The sequence below is a fragment of the Drosophila erecta genome, unplaced genomic scaffold (assembly GCF_003286155.1).
Source record: "Drosophila erecta strain 14021-0224.00,06,07 unplaced genomic scaffold, DereRS2 tig00000055-arrow-pilon, whole genome shotgun sequence".
Lineage (NCBI taxonomy): Eukaryota > Metazoa > Arthropoda > Insecta > Diptera > Drosophilidae > Drosophila > Drosophila erecta.
The window spans coordinates 19920684-19941226 of NW_020825200.1; the positions used below are offsets into that span (position 1 = coordinate 19920684).

The 20543-nt window shown below is 46.3% G+C and overlaps 5 protein-coding genes and 2 non-coding genes across 10 annotated transcripts; 5 read left to right on the plus strand and 2 right to left on the minus strand.

The window, feature by feature from the left end:
* The first annotated feature begins 4331 nt into the window (after positions 1–4331).
* LOC6541827 lies at positions 4332–5275 on the plus strand. Its single transcript, XM_001970636.2, has 2 exons — positions 4332–5125; positions 5183–5275. Exons 1-2 carry the CDS (start codon positions 4446–4448, stop codon positions 5256–5258), a joined length of 756 nt encoding a protein of 251 aa, XP_001970672.1. The 5' UTR covers positions 4332–4445; the 3' UTR covers positions 5259–5275.
* Positions 5276–7356: 2081 nt separating this feature from the next.
* Trnat-agu lies at positions 7357–7430 on the plus strand. The gene has a single exon. It is a non-coding gene; the product is annotated as a tRNA-Thr (tRNA).
* Positions 7431–8107: 677 nt separating this feature from the next.
* On the minus strand, positions 8108–11507 carry LOC6541747 (tctex1 domain-containing protein 2). Of its 3 annotated transcripts, none has more exons than XM_026978754.1 (3): positions 11404–11507; positions 8609–8938; positions 8108–8537 (listed from the first exon to the last, which is right to left on the minus strand). In XM_026978754.1, exons 1-3 carry the CDS (start codon positions 11418–11420, stop codon positions 8372–8374), a joined length of 513 nt encoding a protein of 170 aa, XP_026834555.1. In that variant the 5' UTR covers positions 11421–11507; the 3' UTR covers positions 8108–8371. The 3 variants fall into 3 exon arrangements, with proteins under 3 accessions (XP_026834555.1, XP_026834553.1, XP_026834554.1); XM_026978752.1 differs by lacking the exon at positions 11404–11507 and adding an exon at positions 10266–10498; XM_026978753.1 differs by lacking the exon at positions 11404–11507 and adding an exon at positions 9430–10241.
* Positions 8151–8224, plus strand: Trnat-agu. Its single transcript has one exon. It is a non-coding gene; the product is annotated as a tRNA-Thr (tRNA).
* Positions 11508–12045: 538 nt separating the features above from the next.
* On the minus strand, positions 12046–13877 carry LOC6542030 (protein late bloomer). Of its 2 annotated transcripts, XM_001970638.3 has the most exons (5): positions 13609–13877; positions 12956–13123; positions 12744–12896; positions 12371–12553; positions 12046–12313 (listed from the first exon to the last, which is right to left on the minus strand). In XM_001970638.3, exons 1-5 carry the CDS (start codon positions 13666–13668, stop codon positions 12242–12244), a joined length of 636 nt encoding a protein of 211 aa, XP_001970674.1. In that variant the 5' UTR covers positions 13669–13877; the 3' UTR covers positions 12046–12241. The 2 variants fall into 2 exon arrangements, with proteins under 2 accessions (XP_001970674.1, XP_026834600.1); XM_026978799.1 differs by lacking the exon at positions 13609–13877 and having other exon boundaries at positions 12956–13401.
* A 517-nt stretch (positions 13878–14394) lies between these two features.
* Positions 14395–15684, plus strand: LOC6541800 (protein late bloomer). The gene is made up of 5 exons (XM_001970639.3): positions 14395–14620; positions 14679–14852; positions 14923–15075; positions 15277–15474; positions 15530–15684. The coding sequence occupies exons 1-5, from the start codon at positions 14561–14563 to the stop codon at positions 15602–15604; spliced, it is 660 nt and encodes a 219-aa protein (XP_001970675.1). The 5' UTR covers positions 14395–14560; the 3' UTR covers positions 15605–15684.
* Positions 15685–16301: 617 nt separating this feature from the next.
* LOC6541899 (polypeptide N-acetylgalactosaminyltransferase 3) lies at positions 16302–20522 on the plus strand. The gene is made up of 6 exons (XM_001970640.3): positions 16302–16828; positions 17133–17233; positions 17651–17831; positions 17891–18057; positions 18521–19779; positions 19837–20522. Exons 1-6 carry the CDS (start codon positions 16695–16697, stop codon positions 19996–19998), a joined length of 2004 nt encoding a protein of 667 aa, XP_001970676.1. The 5' UTR covers positions 16302–16694; the 3' UTR covers positions 19999–20522.
* The last annotated feature ends 21 nt before the right edge of the window (positions 20523–20543 follow it).

The window sequence follows — 20543 nt, forward strand, 5'->3', positions numbered from 1 at the left end:
ATAAAAATCTTTCATCAAGCGCCACCAGAAACAATCTCAGCCCAGCTCAGACTTGCGACTCAACTTCTTCTGCATAATTCGACGATTGCCGGCGGTGCGGGGTCCTCGCCCCTGGCCTTTTGTGTGGTAAACACCTAAAGTAGTAAACTGGGATTTAAGCATCCCGCCAACCGAGCCACCGCCCCACACACGCGCACTCCTCACCTACGTGTCTATAAAAATTTTACGTTCCTGGCATCGGCAAGGACAAAAACTTTTGCCACTCAAGAGCAGGAGCAGCAGCGCCAGGAGCTCCAGATTGGGTGTTGGTTGAACGGAAACGTCCTTATGCAGGATATTCCATTTATTGCCGTGCGAGCGGCACGGGAAATTGGGTAGTCCTAGCCGGAATACATACATAAATTCATCCTTATGTGCTCGTGCCAGGATGCGAGGCTGCCAGGCTGCCAGGCTGCCAGGACCCAATAGGGACATTATGTCGTGCGCCGGAATCTATAGAATATGTAAAACGCTTCTCGCAAAAAAGATTAAAAAATTGTACAATTTTAATATCCGTCCAAGAATGAAGAAGGATCTGAGCACAATTCCCAGACAAAGTCGCTGGGCAAACAAACAAAAATTTCGAAAGTTCTTTTTAAACAGAAGCCCTGAAAAAGGATGTAACATTTGGGGGAAGCTATACATTGTTTGTTTATCTATGCATGCCCCGTAATTGTTTTGCCAAAAAGTTTTGTAAGCCTCAGCTGCGATGCAAATATAAAGAGGAAAACTACTTTCGCCCAACTGTTTTAAATTAGATGGAAAACTGCCCGGCAAGCAAACGGGTTGAGCAGAAATGATTGGTAACTTTGAACTGAATAGAAGTTGCACACTCAAGTCGAGGCAAAAGTCCTTTCAAGAATGAACGAGTATACCTAGCTGACCCCCAAAAATTTGTGTTTGAACTCCGCTTCCGTTCAATGAATCAACTTTTCCGCCCGCAAACTTTTCCTTTTTAACTGCAGGATTTCCATTTCTTTCAAGGTTTTGACCATTACGGCACGATGGGTTGTCCTGTCCACAAAGCCTCTTAGAGTCATGAATTCCATCGTCCTCAAGGCTCCTTATTAGGCAGTCCGCGTTCACCTTGGGAAACTTCCGCCCTGTCTGCCGAGGAGGTTGCCTAGCACCCGGAAAACCAGGATGGGAGGAAAGCGGCGAGTGTACCGACTACCTGATACCCACTACAGAGGTATTGACATAACTAAATATACAAATTAGTTTCAATTGGCAAAGGAAACCGATACCTCTCGTCAGCCCACTTTGAAATGGAGTATACTATGCTGTAGTTAAACAAACCCAACATACCCCCGCTCATTACCCATACTGGGTACGAGAATGGGGCACCGCACAAAGGACTCCCCGAACCGTTTCCATGGCCTGGCATTTAAGATAAATGATCGCCTGCCAACAATGCACAAAGAGTCACAAAAAGTTTGGTCACGTTTGTGCTATTTGGCGGCCAAGGCATATGCTAGTCCTCGGATTCCGGGATTCTGGGATCCAGGGATCCAGGGGGTGGCTGTCTAGCTTGCATCCACCTTGGCGCAATTTTAATATGTTTATGTGGGGGTGGCCAGGGGCTTAAAATTCAAGACACATGCTGCAGCTTAAACGTTTTAGAAATCTATTTTTCAAAGAAACACATGACAGCTTGGAAGGCGGGCCAGGATGGCATGTGTGCGTGCGAATTGCATTTAATTGAATCGTCTGAGCAGCAGGTGAAAGTATTTTTAAGTATTTCCGTGCAGCAAGAAGCTGCGGAGGAGCAGGAGAACATTCCCACTTTATGTTGAAATGAAGTTAAAAGAGCCAGCCAGATGGTAAGCCTGGCTAAAAGGAATCATAACGGAATTTCATTCAATATTTTTGATATATTTGGATTTCGCTGTGTTAATAATGTAAGTTATCCCTGACGCAATCAATGGTCGACCATTATTGAATATATGGAATTAAATTTAAAATAAGAGCAGAGCAATAATAGCAGCATAACTAAACTTCTGACTTTTGATTGGATTTCCTTTCCTGCTAGTTCCTTCTCATACATTGAAGGTTCTCCGCAAGGACAAAAGCATTGAAAAAATGAATTCCGTTTAAATTTCAGCTTGGCCCAACCCTTGCAACCGCTTCCCATTTCCGAATCCGCCACTTGCCACTGCAGTAAATCGGTGCCACATATGGCAACTTTACAAGTGGCTCGCGTCGCCGTCTGCGCGCACAATTCAAATAGAAATCAAAGTGGGCGTTCATGAGTTAAACACTCGAGGAGGCACGAGGCACGAGGCAAAAGGACCAAGGACCAAGGACCCGGTACCATGGCGAAGGAACCAGCGGAGTGACAAAGTCGCTGAAGCCCAGAGAGCTGAAGGCGAGCACTTGTGGTTTACGACCTGGTTGGCAGGATACGTATCCTGGTGGCAGGAATAAAATCACATATGGATGCCTGGGCCGGATGGGAGTGGGAATACTCTGAAATGGCTGTGCCATTTCTTTTTCGCTGCGAATGCTGTTGCGAAAATTTATTATTCTCGTCTAGATGAGTTCATTATGCGAACAGCAGTTGCCTGTCGGGACGCTGCCTTTGAATGCCGAATGCGAAAACAATTTAATTTTATTGTTTTCCACATAAATTCGCTCCGAATTATGCATTGTGTAAAAAACATCATATGAATCTGAGTGGCACCCGCACACACATGCGATGGCAGAGATTGCTGGCCATATAATTGAGTCACGTTTGCCCAGGGATTAGGTTTGTTGTCTTCCCCGCTCGGGTCCCAAAATATTCAGATTTATGCCGCGAATGCAAACTTATTGGAAATTGCCATCGTGTGATTTATGGAGCGCACATGCATAGTAAACTTTTCAAGCAGAGGGATTCGATTGGAAAGCGGAAAACCCTAAGCCACGTTCACATCGCAGTTTCTGGGGAAAGCTCGTGGATTTTCCGGTCTCAAACCCAAGCTCATTGTTTCAGCGCTTTTCATTCCATCTTCCAAATGCAAAACCCCAAGAGCTGCAAGAGGTTCCTTAAATAAGTTTAGCTGAAAACGAATATATTAATATTGGGAATATTTACAGAGCGGAATTCATATTTCACATTTACAAACCTCCCTGTAAAATACAAACCTCCCAGATTCGAGTTCAAATTTAAGAGCTGTGTATCACATTTACCAAATTTTTAGTATTGGGAATATTTACAGAGCGGAGTTCATATTTCACATTGCCTAGCACAATTAAAAACATGTCTAAAGTTTAAATACAACCTCCCTGTAAGTCAAACCTCCCAGATACGAGTTCAACTTTAAGGGCTGTGTATCTCATTTACCAAATTTCAACTAAAGCCCGCATTAAGACCGCAAATAAACCTATTTCTGAAATGATATAACAACGCCAAGAGCCGAATGCATGGCTACGTGATTATAATGCCAATAGCCCGACAGCCCAGCTCCAGATCCACCAGCAATGTGGAACACACGGAGGAACGATTCCCGAAGAAAGGGGAGATTTGGATACGGATAGCAAGAAAAATCAAAATTCGTGTTGGCATTCAAGTTCGATGGCTGGCATCCAGCGACGGGCGAGCAGAGCGAACGAAATTAAATTTATCTGTATCAGTTCCACCGCCCCAAGGATCGGAGGAGGTCCTGGAACAGCTGCAGCTGGAGATGAACACATGTTCGGACAAATTCATCTGGCATGTCACAATGCGCAACGGTATGCAGAAACATCCCAGAGGGTAGCACATTGTTATGGAGAACCCAAACAGACTCTGGCATCCTAGTTTCTGGCCCGGGTGCAGATTGCACGTGACAGGACTCGACGAAAAGTGAAACTGGGCAAACATTTTGCTGAGACACTTTGGGGCCGGGCGGGGAAACTTCAACCCCCGGCTCACTGGCTCCAAATTCCCCTCGCTGGAGCGGTAAGTGTCATTAATCAAATGCCGCCCAATAATTTGCAACCCTTTGTGCGGCAGTTGCTGAAATATGAACTTTTTGCTGTGATGAATGCCGGCAGTCATTAATAAATTAGGGGTTAAAATGCCATAACAACGCCGAGGGATGCGGGGCACAAGGCGTTTTGGCAGCCGCTGAAAAGTTGTTTATTTAATTGAAAGCGAAACGAGGGGCTGCAGATTCGCTTAACTCAATTAAATTGGTAGCAGGGGAGCGGGAAGTGAAATCAGTTAAACTTTGATTTAACGATCCAAACACTCGCTGTCATGCCCATGTCATATCAAGCGAAACTAAAATTAATTTTGGAAAGTTTATTTTACGCCAAAGAAACCAAAATTGAAAAACATTACTTTCTTGCTTTTTACTTCACTGGCATCGATGACTTTACTTACTTATATTTCCCACGAATAACACAAATCCCAGAAGTTATCAAATCCCGAGGTGAGCGCCATGTCCACATCGAAAACAGGCCAGTGTCGAGCACCGGGTATACTCCAATTGGAAGAGCAGGAGGAGAGCGATCTGCTGACCAGCGGCAGAGATCCCAGCGACGCAGAGGAGGAGACCGACCTGGATGCCGCCTACGATGAACTGGAGGAGATGAAGCAGCGCCTGATCGCACTGCGTAACAAGGTGGTAATCACAAATCCAGATGTTTGCCAGGAGCTGAAAGTTCGGGAGGGCGGAGCACTGCAGCAGTTGCGTGACCAGAAGTGCCAGCTTATTTGCCGACTTCAGGAGGTAACCCAGCACCTGGAGGACTCGCAAAAGGAGCTCAAAGAACTTGAGACTTGGTGCTGCCAGCTCCAGTACCGCATCCAACAGGCAAATCGGCAGCTTGACCAGTTCGAGGACTTCAAGCTTAGGGTCATCCACCAATTCGGGCTGTGCATCGAGCGTTGGGAGCACCAGAAGACCCACAAAATAGACTGCGCCACCTACCGCAAGGAAATGGAGGCCCACGTGCATCACGCGGACAACTCCCGGAAGAGCGTGGTGCCCCTCAAGTGCCACAAGTCCTTCCGACGCCGCATCCGCATCGAGCTCCTGCTGCTCCGCGTTTTCCTGCACAATCTCTTCGAGACGATGGTCAGCGACTTTAAGTTCTTCGGCCGCCACATGAGCATTAAGTGGGTAACCTCCAGCTCTCGCATCCGTATACAACTATAGTGCTCGCTCCGTTTCAGCTTCTCTATTGAACCCGTCCATATTACGTCCACCAAAGTTCCGGAAACGCCAATCGACCAGGAGAGCCACGAATAAAAGTTCCAGCAATTAATGCTTTAATTTACATTTTATTTTCGCGGGCCCTCTGTTTATAATGGCCTGGGAAATGTCGCCCAATTAAGGTTATTGAGGTTCCGCGGACCTAATGGCCCTTTTGTGGCCAATAATAATTACAGCATTTCAACTCGAACGCGGCCATTATTAAAGCCAGGCTATCAGGGACTTTCCGGTTGCCTAATCCGACTTTCGACGTCAGCCAAATGTGCTGGCATTCCCACCAGGATAAGATGGCTAAATACGAAACGGCATCAGATAAAAACAAAAGCAGATTTGTCTTTCCCCATCCTCGCTGGAAATCGACGCAATCCGCACCACACACTGAAACAGAGCGGAGCTAAGCTGACTGCCTCGGGCTGGGGCCAGCAGCCAAGGCTGAAATCCTTATCCTGCTCCAGCTCCTGCTCCAATTCCTATTCCAGCTGCACATCCTTTTCGGAGGTTTCGAAATGCGTAAAAACTCAATTGCTGCGCATTTGACGAGGAGGCTGGCGGAGGGCGCTGGAATCCGGGATCGACATGGGTCCCGGGTTGAGTGAGATGCTAGATAACGCCGAAATAGAATGGCGGGGAGCGGTCGCCACTGGCGAAACGAATTTATTGGAGTCATGTGCTAATGCCAATGCCAAATTGCAAGGTTACAAGCGTTTAGAGGCTGGCTGCTGCTTCCAACTTTACCACGAACGTAGCATGCTCTGATAAGTCTTACAATTTATTCTTAATATTAATATATTAAGTCTTAATATATCTTATTGAAAAGCCTTTATTAATTGAATGTAGTGAAAATCCACCTACCCACCAAAAGCAAGATTTCCTTACGTCAATAAGATTTTCATTGGAATGTGTTGTGTTGAGTTTATTACTAACTAAAGTAAGCTTATTATATTCCCAGGTCAGTGTACCACATATTGTATTATTCAAATTTATAAAAACCCCTTCTAAATACCAATAATCACCGATACACCCACAAGAGTAGAGTGCGCGCAGATGGAAACATGTAGATACACGAGTACAGACACCGGCACAGGACAACGACATCGGACTGCTGGCTGTTACAAGGCTAGAACACAGGAAACGCATTAGATACCTCCGATTCGGAGTGGTGGTGAGTGGGGGACTCCCCTTGCCCGAGCCCCACCGATGGAGCTGAGTTGGCGCGATAAAAATCTGCGTAAAGTGATGCGGCAATTTGATGAGCAACTAAGTTGGGCAATTAGTTGCGAGTTGCGTGTCTGGCTAAACTGTTGCTGGGAGTTTGGACGCAGATGCCCAGCTATTTGCCCGAAAGTTTGCAAAGTGATTTATTGGGACAATGGCAACACGCAGATACAGATAGTGCCGGATTGATCGGAAAATTTCCCCCAATTTCCACACAATTCCCATTCACATGACCTCTGGCACCGCGGTGACATTCGCTTCTAACGGAACCCCGGATACTTAGCCATCGCCAGCGTTTGGGATTCGTGGTCTTGCTGCTCCACTGAACTCTTTGACAAGCCCGAGCTGCGGAGAACAAAAAGAAATAACGCTCGCCGACTTGCTAATAAGCCGATGCCAGAAAAGAGCAGAAAAGAATGAAAGGAGCTGGGGAGCAGCGGGCTGCCCTGGGCTGCTTTCCAGCAATTTCAAAGATACATTTCGAGTGGCCAAGTTTGCTCTGCTCTTCGCAGAGCTAGCGCGAGCTAACCGCAAAGTACAAATAATTTCCATTTGGCCAAGGCGGCGGCATTTGCATATTTCTCCAGCCCAGCCTCGAACAGACAAACATGCCCGTCGGCCAGTATTTAAATAGCTGGCAGATACGTCTACTTATAAATACTTTTGTCGTCTTGGCAAACGATACGGCACAAGTTGTAGATAAATATGGCATAGATTACATAACTAGTTCTGCTCTGCGCCGCCAGAAACTCTTTCCGCTCGCCACGAATACATACACGTATTTCGGATATCCCCAGCACAAGCATCTACAAGCATAAGTATCTGAGTATCTGTTCACATGGCGGACCGTTTATTTATGAATTTGTCCGCAGACTCGCACGTAGCTTCAATGCGCCATTCTCACCCACAAGCTTTCGAGGGCGCCGTGGCTTAGTTGGTTAAAGCGCCTGTCTAGTAAACAGGAGATCGTGAGTTCGAATCTCGCCGGGGCCTAACCCTTGAACGTTGATTCTGGGGTGTTTATTTTTTTAGCCCATTAGTCCACCCCTACTGATATTTACTGTGAATGTTTGTTCCTTCCCTCGCCAGATGGCACTGTGTTGCAGTTGCAGCAATAATTGTTTCAATAATCATTAAAATACATTTGTGCTGGCAGGGTAGTTCACCATCCCGAATCAAGTACTGTGCGTATGGAAAGCTTTAGGAAAGCTCACCGAAGGACGGACAGGGTTGTGTATACAAATTTCCATTGAAAATATAACAAATTGTTATATGTTTGTATTAATTATTGTAATAGTTTGCTAATTCTGATGGATGTCAGAAATTTAGTCTAGATAGCCTATGGAAAGTGAAGAATCTTCTAATTCCGATTAAAAACCTGTAAAATGGTTTCTGTCCATTCTTTTATAACACTTTAGTATAACAGTTAGCTACTTCCAGTGTAACCGTGTTAGAACCGTAGAAATACAGTCCGAAAGCTTTTCCATTACCGTAAAATAGAACTTTAGAATCTGAAGCTCTTCCGAAAGACGTTTTTCTACGCTGTCCAATCTCAAGAGTGCCGACCATGTACAGACCATATCTCATATCATCAATTATATTGGATTTGAAACAACTAAACACACAGCAATTTCTAAATTAAAAATTCCAAAAAGTTCGAAATGGGCAGACATTTTTTCTTAAATTGGGAAGTTCAACGGCCGTTCCCACAGCGGCGCCGTGGCTTAGTTGGTTAAAGCGCCTGTCTAGTAAACAGGAGATCGTGAGTTCGAATCTCGCCGGGGCCTATAGTAGAGGACGGAGTTCTGTTCACTTTTTTATCCAATTCTTTTTAATTCCGAGTACCTAAAAAGTTATTTTAATTCAACACTTTGCTTAACCTAAGCGTAATTAACAAGCAACAGGAGACAGTGCAACTCCCATCCGTTTCGCGACTAATCCTTATAGACCAGATACAGCACCACGATCATGAAGTACGTGGGCCGCTCGAAGACCAGCTGGGTGAAGTTGTCCCGCTTCTCGTCCATCAGGTGGCACATGCGCTGGTAGACGCCCTGGTTCTGCTTCTCCACAATCGACAGCAGACAGACGATGCGGTGGCTGCGGATGCGATCCAAGGGTATCTTGGGGCTAAGTGATTAGGTGGCAGATGAGGTGGTGCCCCCACTTACCGCCTGTGGTTCAGCTTCTTGACCCGGTCGCGTATCTCGGCCGCCAGGCCTTCGGCCAGCTGCAGAGCCCGCCAAGAGTCGTAATTGCGGCTGAAGCGGTCCCACAGCAGCCGCTCCTCGATGCAATCTTCGATGATCTTCTGGGCACGTTCCATATTGAAGTTGGTGTGAAAGAACTTCCAGTCGTTCTTGGGCTTCTCCTTCCGTGGCTCCCCGCCCTCTCCGCCAGCCGCCTCCCCTTCCGGATTCTGAGCCGCTCGCCTCCTGCTCAGCATCGACTCCGAGAGCAGGGCGTTCATCCGGTTGGTGGTGCGCACCGATGCGGTTATCCTGCGGATGGTAATCGCGGTAATTGATTAGTCCCTTGTTACCAATCATATTTCGATCGAAATAATAGTCCCGAGTCATACGTACACTCGGAGAAAAGGGGTTGGGGAACGGGATGCGGCGCTACTGGGACCTAAGACATAACTTTCTGATTCTTATGGTATATTTACAGGATGATTCCTCATATTTAGTATTTAGGTTGGTCCCAGTTTAAACTTTGTTCTTAGGCATTAATGAAAAAAAATGTTTTCTCCTTGTTCACAATATGTACAAATTTACAAATATCAAAGTAACCAAATATCCATAATGGTTTCTGTGCTCTCACAACGCAACATGCTCTTCAATTTGAAGCCGTGTTATTGTACTTCATTAATGTTCCACTAGCTTTATAGTTTTCCCGATTATTTTGGTCACAGCTGATTATTGTGTTCACTATAGGCATCTTATAACCACGATGAAGTTGGTGTATCCATAACTTTGCCGGCGATTCGTACCGCGTTTTCATGGTGGTCCAGGAGGTCATGCCTGGAGCTGTTCCTGCAACCGAAGGGCTTCCTTTCTCAGAGCTCGGAGCTCTGCCAGCCGGCAGCGGAAAACAAACACCGGGCGCTGCTATCTGCACACTGACAGGACCGACAGGACCGACAGGACCGACATGCCGACACGAGTCCTGCTCATCGACAGGGCCTCGTGGATACCGCGGAAAGGGGTGTGGATGGGGAGTCCACACGTCGTCAAAAGTTCATTGAAGCTTTGTTGGTTTAGGTCCGCTCTCCAGCCGGACTGGGGATGGCATAGTTTGTATATTTTCCCTTTAACCATCAAGGGTTATCCCACAAACACGTCACGCTGCCATCGCCGACTTCGAGTTGGGCCTCGGGCTTCCGGCTTGCGTGCCGCTTATCATAAATCCACTGCCGGGGCGCTCCAATTGCAATCCGCCGGATGGCGGCGGAGACGTGGGTGTCATCGCCACCAGCCACTCGGCAGGATTTGCACAGGGCGCGGGCTCAGTCAAAGGCAAAGTGTTGCCATATGGACGTGCGGGATGGGCGAATTACTGGGACCCAGGCGGCACGCGATTCCCTCTGAAGTTGATGACTTCTGATCGGCTGCCCTGCGACACCTGGGCGCGGTAGTCCCGGCCAGGTGAGTGTCTTCGTCTTGGGCGCGAACTTTCAAGCACCTTGATTACTTTTATCGCAAAAGTTTCGCTCGGCGGCAGCGTATGCAAAGTTCGCGTTGGCGCGGCATATTCAATCTATCGGCATGCATCTGCAGCCCCATATATATAAAGTTATTAAATTGAAATAACTGTCAAGTCACGTACATGGAGCGCGGAGTTGATGACTCCTCATCGCGCCCAAATGGGCGATACAAGTGGCTGGAAAATGAAGAGCAGCTGAGCATTCCTCGGCGCAAGGATTGGGGTAGGACATGTGGCATGCAGTGGGCGTTGTGGCCGAACAACGGCTCCAACAGCCCAGGCCACGAGAATAGGAGCAGTTGCTGCGAGTACTGGAAGGAAACAATTGACTTACTTACTTACGTAATGCTTTCACGGTCATAGAAAGCAGCGATTAAATTAAAGTATTAAATTATTTTAATTCAAAATTATTTAAAAATTCCCATTTCGAATATCCAAATGCGTTAAAAATTATTTCAAAATTCGTTGCCAATATTATTAGAAAATGTCGGATACTCTTAACCACTAATACTCCATGTTATAGTCAATTCCTAAAGTTGAGCCGGAAATATGACTATCATATGACTATGCATAAGCTACATTTAATCTCTTAATTTAACACAAAAGAATACAAAACAGAAGAAGAGTAATAGAGCGTTTGACTAGTGTTCTTTGCGCTAAAACAAATGCAACTTTGAATATTAATATTACGATCTTCACGGTTTAATCTTATAGACGGCTGATTATCATCTCCTTTTCCGTTTAATATATGTATATACATAGCTATTAAGCAATATAAAAATATTTAAAGCCATATGAATTCTTTTTCTAGCAGCTTTTGAGCAGTAATCTGAAACTGATGATTGACTGCAGATGTCGTTCATTGGCTTAGATCTTCAATTTGCATATTTAGCCGCCCGGCTCACACAAATCCATTTCGGATGAGCCCATAATTTCCCAAGCACCCATCCTCTAACCGCCAAAACGAGGGGGCGGCACGAACCCCCAACTAGTAACCAGGTTAATAATTTCCAATCACAGAACTTTTCCCGACTCATGCCAAATGGATGAGGGATTCGGAACGGAACGACCAAATTTGTGACAGTTTCCGTGTGCGTGGGCGAAAATTAAACAACAGCTAAGCGAATTAAGCAATTTGTACCGCCGTGCTCCCCGCAAACGGGCGGAAATCGGGGGCGTGGCCCACGAGCGGCTCGAACTCATTAGCACCTGAGTGCACGCGACCCGCGACCCGCGAAATAGAACTTTGCATAGAACTCACGCCTGCATGCGACTCATGGCAGCGGCGCCTGGAAGTATGCTTCACTTCACCAGTCAGTGGGGCTAGGATTTTCGGCGAAACTGCACGAATGGAACTCACAAATGAAACTGGCTGAAGGCTCCGGCTCCAGGAGCTCGGAAGCATAAAAGCGCAAATGGCATGCAGGTGAAAGCAGAAGGCGAAAGGGTTGAGCTGAGTGCGCCAACAAGGTGTACGATTTGATGGTGATTGGCGATTGGCTCGCGACCCCGGAGTTGGGCCAGGGGGTTTGGGCCAAATGGAGGACTCCTGTCACTCGTTAGCTGCCTCGGCAGCGATTTGCTTTGAGTTAGCATGTCTAGGGACAACTCGGCGGCAATTTTCGGGCTCGGAGCCGCCGAATGTGTGCCAATGTATTCTAAATTGTGTTTATTTTGAGTAATCTGCAATCCGGCCAAGGCACATCTCGCCTCTACACACAATCGCCTGACTCCGCCAGACAGTTTGGCAATTAAAATTGTAGGTTGCCAGCTGTCGACGCGCCGCATGCAAACTAAATAGCTTCTAAGTACGTAGAAGGCGCGAACAGGAGATAGATTCTATCTACACGGAGAGAAAAGGGCCCCTGACAAAAGTCGCGATATTGAGACGGCACATCTGCACTTATATTAATTACTGCAAATTTACGCTACTTTTTATTTTGTTCTACTACTTTTTAAATTTTACTTTAAATTTTACTTAAGATAGTATGTTTCAGGTATCAAAAGAGTGAATCGGTTTGACAATCGATTGACAAGTGTGTATGTACATATATACAAGAACTTCTGTATCTTAAAAATATCATAAATCACGCTACTGTTCAGTAAGCAGAGCGCCGTAGCTCGTTCCTTAAAGACACTCCCATAATAGTGGAGAAAGTGAAGGCACCGATCTATAAAAAACGAAGTACTTCAAGCAAATGAATGCAAAAACTCCAAGAAACACGCACCTCCATGACCATCAGCATCCAGCCAACTATCTTAGGACCCTCCAGAAGCACATCGTACTGGGTCTTCATTTTGTCCAGACAACCTTCCCTGTAGGGCGAACCATTTTGGTCATAGCAGCTACTGGGAACAACTATAAAAGCCTCTCCATAGTCCTTTAATTTGTATATGCCACAGCATTTATACTGGAATTGAACAAAAGATACATTGGCTTCTACTTATACTATGATTATTATCTGTTAAGTTAGGCACTATGATGCAACATGAAATATGCAATCTTTTAACCACATATCTACACTCATACTTCATCCCTCAGGGATTTCATCCCTACTTATTCATTCGTCAGCACTTTGGGATTAGTGCAACTAAACTTACTTGTATCTGGTACTCGGCCATTGCGTCGTAGGTGTTTGTCTGCTTGGCAAAGGCTTGTTTCAGTTTGGTAAAGGAGTCTTCTTCGAAATGCATGCGGAAGGCAAAGAGCAGGGCTATGGAGACGATCAGCATCACCAACATGGAGGTGGCGTACTAAAGCGCGGAAGAGTTAATTAGTAAATGAATAATGGCGCTTACACTGTAAAACTTACTGCCCAGGTAACGCAGATGCTTTGCTTGATGGCCCCGAAACAGCCAAAAAACGAGAGCACGAACACGATGGACCCCACGGCGATGTACAATCCCAGGATGAGTTGGTCCTTCGGGGCTATCTGATCGATGGCTATTACATTGACCACAATAGTGGCGATACCCAGGACCTGCGAATGAATTGGGTTTAAAATCATTAAGATACTTCTAGACAAGTATCTGTACTGAAACATTAACAAATATGCGTGGACTACTTAACTACTGCAATACATTATATTCAGTTCCCTCTGCCATTAATCATTCTAGCCAAGCAAATTTGCCCAGATAACGTCGGCTGACTCATAATGTGGGCTTAATAAGTTAGATTGCGGCGTTGTTAGCACGTTGTAAATATCTCGTTGTTACCAAATGAAAGAAAGCTGAACATTTCCCAACAATGCTAACCATGTTAATATGCAGTGTTTTCAAAAAATATCCGTGCTCTCTCTATTTAAAGTGTAAGATATAAGATACGGTTTTATTACACTTTCGATATTTGTTCTGACGAAACCTCTTAGACTAGTGCAATCAGTACCTTAAAGTTGCAGGGTTCCACCATTCATTTCGTAGAACAAGTTGATTAATTATTAACTCTTTTTGAATCACCACCACTCACCGCACAAAGAAAATTGAAGAGGAATGCCAGATACCTTATCACCAGCGGTGACCAACCCATGGCGTAAGAATAAATTCGGCTACCGTAATTTTTTCCAGAAGTCACTAACTTGTTTCGATGCTTTCTTCTAGACGGCTATTGCTGTACTAAGTAGGTGGGCAAATACGAGCGGCGATTGGGTTTGTTTGGGTTTGCCATCCAGTGTGAGAATGCACTGGCAAAAGTGAATGCGAATCACTAAGGTGCTAGTCCATTTCAACAACACAATTTTAATAGCACTTATGGTATACGAGTGAAGAGCCGGCCACTATCAGTGTACCGAGTAGCATTTTAAATAGCTTGAATACGCTATCACTGATTTTTTCAGGTGCAACACATGCCATTGCTCCCAGCTGATTACCGCCCAGATTAAGTTCGCTTTGCTCTCTTGGGGAAACCTCGCTGACCATGAAACCAAACGGACCCACATCTGATAAGTGTGCTCTCGCCCGGGAAGCTATCTATATTGCACTTCAAGCTATTGCTGATTAGGGTGGACTCTATTCATGGCGCGATAACACTACTTACACTTCATTTCTCGCTTTAGATACGTATAAAGTAACCAAAACCTGGAGCACGTACGCATGCTCAATTTCTGCCCTGAATCACCCGCTCCCGTTGATTGCTCCACAGCGTTTTGGTGGGTGAACCAATATCGAGCGAATTTCCATGCTCAAGTGCTCATCAAATACAACAATTAGGCAGGGCGCTAGTCTCTCCGCTCGGCAGTGGATCTCAGTGGAACCCAGCTCTTATCAGGCCGATGGTCGGGTGCTTTTGATAACTCTAAGCCTCATTGGACTGCGCCGTTTGCCGTTCCGTTTGGCTTTTGGTATTGGGCGCTGCCTTTCAGTTGATTTTCGATAGCGAGTGTGGCCCAAACCGACAACTAGACAACTGGAAATCCGGCAAAATGAGCTGCGGCACGAAGGCATTGAAGGTGTCCTCCTTTGTATTGGACTTTCTGTGCTGCGTGAGTTGTTATCATCGAATCGCCAACTGATAGTAGCAAAGTACTCTCTTAACCGCAGGTTCTGGCGGCATTGACCATCGCCGCCTGCTCCTACGCCCTCATAGCTCTTAGCCACAGCGTGGCCATCCGGGTGCCCTGCATCCTGGGCATCGTCCTGGGCGCCCTGCTCTTCTTCAGCACGATCTTCGGCTGCATCGCCGCCCTGAGGGAGAGCATTCGCATGACCTGGATCGTGAGTAGTGCTCTATCTGGTAGCCAGATGACCTCCAGTATTAACACAGCCGTCTCCCTTCGCCCAAAAGTATGCTGCAATCCTGCTGGCCCTGGTTTTCGGACAGATCACCGTGATCTTCGCCCAACCCATCAACTTTGAGTTGCTGGCCAACGAGACCATATACGACGCCTGGCAGGGACAACTTTACCATTCGGGCAGCATGTCCTACTATGAGATCAAGGTGAGCTATGCAGGGATCTTCAAGACCTTCTCATATATAAGGAACAGCGATCTTATCTGGCAGGGACCTAAGCCGCTTGGCATATAGTAAAGAACATTGTTTGCACTTTTTCGGAAAGGGAATTATGAAAATATTATCAGTGCAATTTTATCGAAAGTGTTTTGCAAGCCTTTTATCTTTGTTTAACCAACTTTCGTTTAGTATCACTGCTGTGGCCAGACAGGGCCCACAAACTACCCGGATAGCGGCCTGCAGATTCCGCAGAGTTGCTACTTCAACCAGAACGCCACGGTGACTACGGATCTCTATACGGTGGGATGTGACCGTCAGTTGGCAGCGGCCTTCGTCAAGGGAACGCGCTGGGAGAGAATCACGGATTGGTCCGTTGTGGGTGTAGAGGTAACTGAATCTTAATCGCTTCGATCCTGCAACTCATATTCCAAATGCTCCCCAGATACTCACCGTCATGATCGCCGGACTCCTGGCTATAACCCTGCAGAATGCGGAGCGACGCCGTCTTTACCGATAGGAGCTGGTCCTAAGATTCCGCCCACAGTATTAAGAACTGTACAAATGTGAAAGTGTTCCTATATTAAGAAGTAATTGCCAAACCATTAATAATTTCGATTCGAAAATTATAAATATTTAAATGTATTTAAATGTATTAAAATATTAATGCAAAATATCAAATAACTTTAGAAACAATAAAATTAGGCACATCTAACATTTACACTTGGAATGTTGTATTGCTCTTGTCGTCTACCCTAAGCAGTTTTTATATACTATGTTCAATTTCTGATACCCCTTATACCCCTTATACTTCTATAAATGCAGACATCAAAAAAAAATAATAATAATAAATAAATAAACAATGTTAATGCATAGAATATTTAAAATAGCACTTAGATTAAATTTGTTATTCAACTGACTTAAGTTCGATATCAACGCGCGCCGATAAATTTTTTTCAGCATACCTATCGAGCCAGTGAAAACAGCTGACTGCTCACAAGTGCTGCTAAAATCTAAATAAAGCTAAATACGTGACTTACATTTCTTTTAATTTCTAAACATTTTTTTAAGACATTCAAACAACTGATACTAAAACACGTTTTTCTCCCTAATTACATATTTTTAAATCACATTATTTAGTTACTACCATTTCGGAATCAGCTCATTCAAACGAACAAGCCGTGATCTATCTGAAAAATAGCTAGACTCACAGCGCAGCTGCGTTCGAGAAACTGGTTCCGTGAACTGTTGTCAAAGTTGCCGAAATGCTGGTGAAAGCAGTAGAATGATCCGTTTTGGCCGTATTTGCACAATTACTGAGTAACTGGTGACACCCGAACAAGCGCCATGTATTCATAAGCACCTGCCGCGCACCTGCCAATTTGAATTTAAAGCGGCCGCGAAGCAGAAGCGCCGCATTTCTGCGCCGAGCGTTCCGCGGAGTCGTCGGATTGGATCGGATCGGATCGGATTGGATTGGTGACTAAAACAGTGGAACAACAACAGCGGCTTGATTAGTTGGCAGTAAACAGAGCTAGCGATTGCACCGGTCATTCACACCGCACCGTTTTGGCCAGAAGCAGTTCCAGTATTGGTAGCAAGCCGCAGCAATGGGTCTCCGGTTCCAGCAGCTGAAGAAGCTCTGGCTGCTCTACCTCTTCCTGCTCTTCTTCGCGTTCTTCATGTTCGCCATCAGCATCAACCTGTACGTGGCCAGCATCCAAGGCGGAGATTCGGAGATGCGGTGAGTAGTTGGCCGGTAATTAGCAATGGGCCCATTAGGACGCGCCGTTTGTATTGCACAACTTCCCCTGGGGCCCAAATAGGTTGCAAAATGCAAGTGTTCCAGTCGAGTGCCTCGCCTCCGCGTTTTGTGCTTCGATTGCCGAGGCACTTTGCATTTGATTTGGGTCTTGAGTCTCTGTTTGTTTTGCCATCGCTTCGCGTGATTCGATGGGCTATTGTAAATGCTAAGTCTTAATACCACTCCATTGTCACATCTTGGCTCATTTGGCTTTTGTGGATCACTATGCCGATTTCCCGCACAGTCATCCGAAACCACCGCCCAAGCGCCGCTCCCTCTGGCCGCACAAAAACATCGTGGCCCACTACATCGGCAAGGGAGACATCTTTGGCAACATGACAGCAGGTGAGTGCGATGGTACATCCTGATCGGCATCAGTTGAGATGGTTCCTTGGGGTAATAAAACAGTTTATTCGTCTACCTTTCCCAGTTACCCTAACCATCAATAATTTAAAGTGTCATTAAATGGTTTCTTTTTGCCAGCACCACTGATTTCAATTTCTGGACATGGGGCTTAGGCGTTCGGGAAAATATTCAAGACTTATTTTATTACCTTGTATCTTAGCTCTCCATCATTTCACTTTCGACGCATTAGTTTGTAAGGCAGCCCTAGCCATCCATATGGAAGAACTGACGAATTTTGTTTAGTTTTGTTGGTGAAACAGTTGCACCATTGAAAGCCATCATTGATGGAAAATAACTAAAGAGAGTTTCCACCAAATGACACAACGTCGAAATGCATTAATGCCCACTCGCTTGCAGACGATTACAACATCAACCTGTTCCAGCCCATCAACGGAGAAGGTGCCGATGGGCGACCAGTTGTGGTGCCACCTCGAGATCGCTTTCGCATGCAGCGCTTCTTCCGACTAAACAGCTTTAACCTGCTGGCCAGCGACCGCATCCCACTGAACCGCACCCTCAAGGACTATCGCACACCCGAGCAAGTAGAACCCATAGCTTACTGAGAACCTTTCCTCATGCATTTCTCCTCCCGCACAGATGCCGTGACAAGAAGTACGCCAGCGGTCTTCCCAGCACGTCGGTGATAATAGTTTTCCACAACGAGGCCTGGTCCGTCCTCCTGCGAACTATCACCAGCGTCATCAACCGGTCGCCGCGCCACCTGCTTAAGGAAATTATTCTGGTTGACGATGCCAGCGATCGCTGTAAGTCTGCCTAGTATAATCACAGTAACCTCCACGTATTCCCTCGCGATTGTATTGCCGACCTTGAGCGAAGCTTACCAACTTTATTGTACCCAAAGGACATTTTATTCTATTGCCAGCGTGCTTCTCGCGGCTAAGGTAGACAATTTTCAGTCCACTCCGCCAAAGAAAAGTCCGATGCTTTAAGAATGAAATATATACATAGTTTTGGGATGATTCACAGTACTTGTTTCTTATCTTGAAAGCGGTATAAGTATCGTAACTGATTCATTGACTGTCGATTTCACCCCCACCATGCCAGAAAGTTAAAACTTATAAGAATGTAGTAAAGTGCGTACGAAGCAGTAAGCCAAATTCATGTGTAGTAAAATACAAGTACCAAAAGACCGCATTAAAACGACAAACCCTATTTTATTTATGCATATCTCTGTAATAACAAGGCTAATCAAATGTTTTTCCAAAGCGTATTTAAAACGTCAACTGGAGAGCTATGTGAAAGTGCTGGCGGTGCCCACGAGGATCTTTCGCATGAAGAAGCGCAGTGGCCTGGTGCCCGCCCGTCTTTTAGGAGCCGAAAATGCTCGCGGTGATGTGCTGACCTTCCTAGACGCCCACTGCGAGTGCTCGAGGGGATGGCTGGAACCACTGCTTTCCCGCATCAAGGAATCGCGCAAGGTGGTAATCTGCCCGGTAATCGACATAATATCCGATGACAACTTTAGCTACACGAAGACCTTCGAGAACCACTGGGGCGCTTTTAACTGGCAACTGAGCTTCCGTTGGTTCTCCTCGGACCGTAAACGCCAGACAGCGGACAACAGCTCCAAGGATAGCACTGCCCCGATTGCTACGCCCGGAATGGCCGGCGGATTGTTTGCCATCGATCGCAAGTACTTTTACGAAATGGGATCCTACGACAGCAACATGCGCGTTTGGGGCGGCGAGAACGTGGAAATGTCCTTCCGCATTTGGCAGTGTGGCGGTCGTGTGGAGATCAGTCCCTGCTCCCACGTGGGTCACGTGTTCCGCAGCAGCACGCCCTATACCTTTCCCGGCGGCATGAGCGAGGTTCTCACGGAAAATTTGGCCAGAGCCGCCACCGTGTGGATGGACGATTGGCAATACTTTGTAATGCTGTACACCTCCGGCCTGACTCTGGGGGCCAAGGACAAGGTGAATGTTACGGAGCGATTGGCGCTCAGGGAGAGGCTCCAGTGCAAGCCGTTCTCCTGGTATCTGGAGAACATATGGCCAGAGCACTTCTTTCCTGCTCCCGACCGTTTCTTCGGCAAGATCATCTGGCTGGACGGGGAGACCGAGTGCGCCCAGGCCTACAGCAAGCACATGAAGAACCTACCAGGTCGTGCTTTGTCCCGCGAGTGGAAGCGAGCGTTCGAGGAGATCGATAGCAAGGCGGAGGAGTTGTTGGCGCTGATCGATCTGGAGCGGGACAAGTGTTTGCGCCCGCTCAAAGAGGACGTGCCGCGCTCATCTCTGTCTGCGGTAACCGTGGGCGATTGCACATCTCACGCCCAATCGATGGACATGTTTGTAATAACTCCCAAGGGCCAGATCATGACCAACGACAACGTCTGCCTGACGTTCCGACAGCAAAAGCTGGGCGTGATCAAGATGCTGAAGAACCGCAACGCCACCACTTCGAATGTGATGCTGGCGCAGTGCTCTCCCGACTCCAGTCAGCTGTGGACCTACGACATGGATGTAAGTGTATCACAACAACGACAATTGCATTCGTGTTAAAAATGTATTCCTCCGCAGACACAGCAAATTTCTCATAGGGACACAAAGCTCTGCCTCACTCTCAAGGCGGCGACTAATTCGCGTCTCCAGAAAGTCGAGAAGGTTGTGCTCAGCATGGAGTGCGACTTCAAGGATATCACACAGAAATGGGGCTTCATACCGCTGCCATGGCGCATGTAGAGAGTAGGATGCCATGCCGGTGCCAGGACAGTTAATCCAATAACTCTGCCAGCAACTTTTTAACGCAATGTGATATTTATTGAAATTGTTTTAACGAAGTTCGCTCGTTAATTTGTTTATGTAAACAGTAACGAACCCACAAGCACACGAACTTCAGAAACCGGCAGACCCGCAGACCTGCTGTCCAGCTGTCTAGCATAGCCTGATTTCACTGCCGCAATTTTACTTTTAACTGCGCGAAAACACAAGCAGTAGCAAAATATGTGTGGCAGTGGAACCAAGCCATACCAAACAATCGTACACCGATACAGACCCACATGAATTGTTTTTAAAACACTAACCGAGTGCGTGGAAGAGCTTTTCTCCCGCCACGCATTGCGACTCTATAGATCTAGATAGCATAGTTGTATGCTATACCTACGTCATATACATTAAGAAGAATTAGGAAATTTTTAGCTGTACTTACTACCTTTGACCTTAATTTTTATATCACTTGAATAAAGCAACCGAATGTAGAAAGCGTCCATTTCTGTGACTTCTTATCG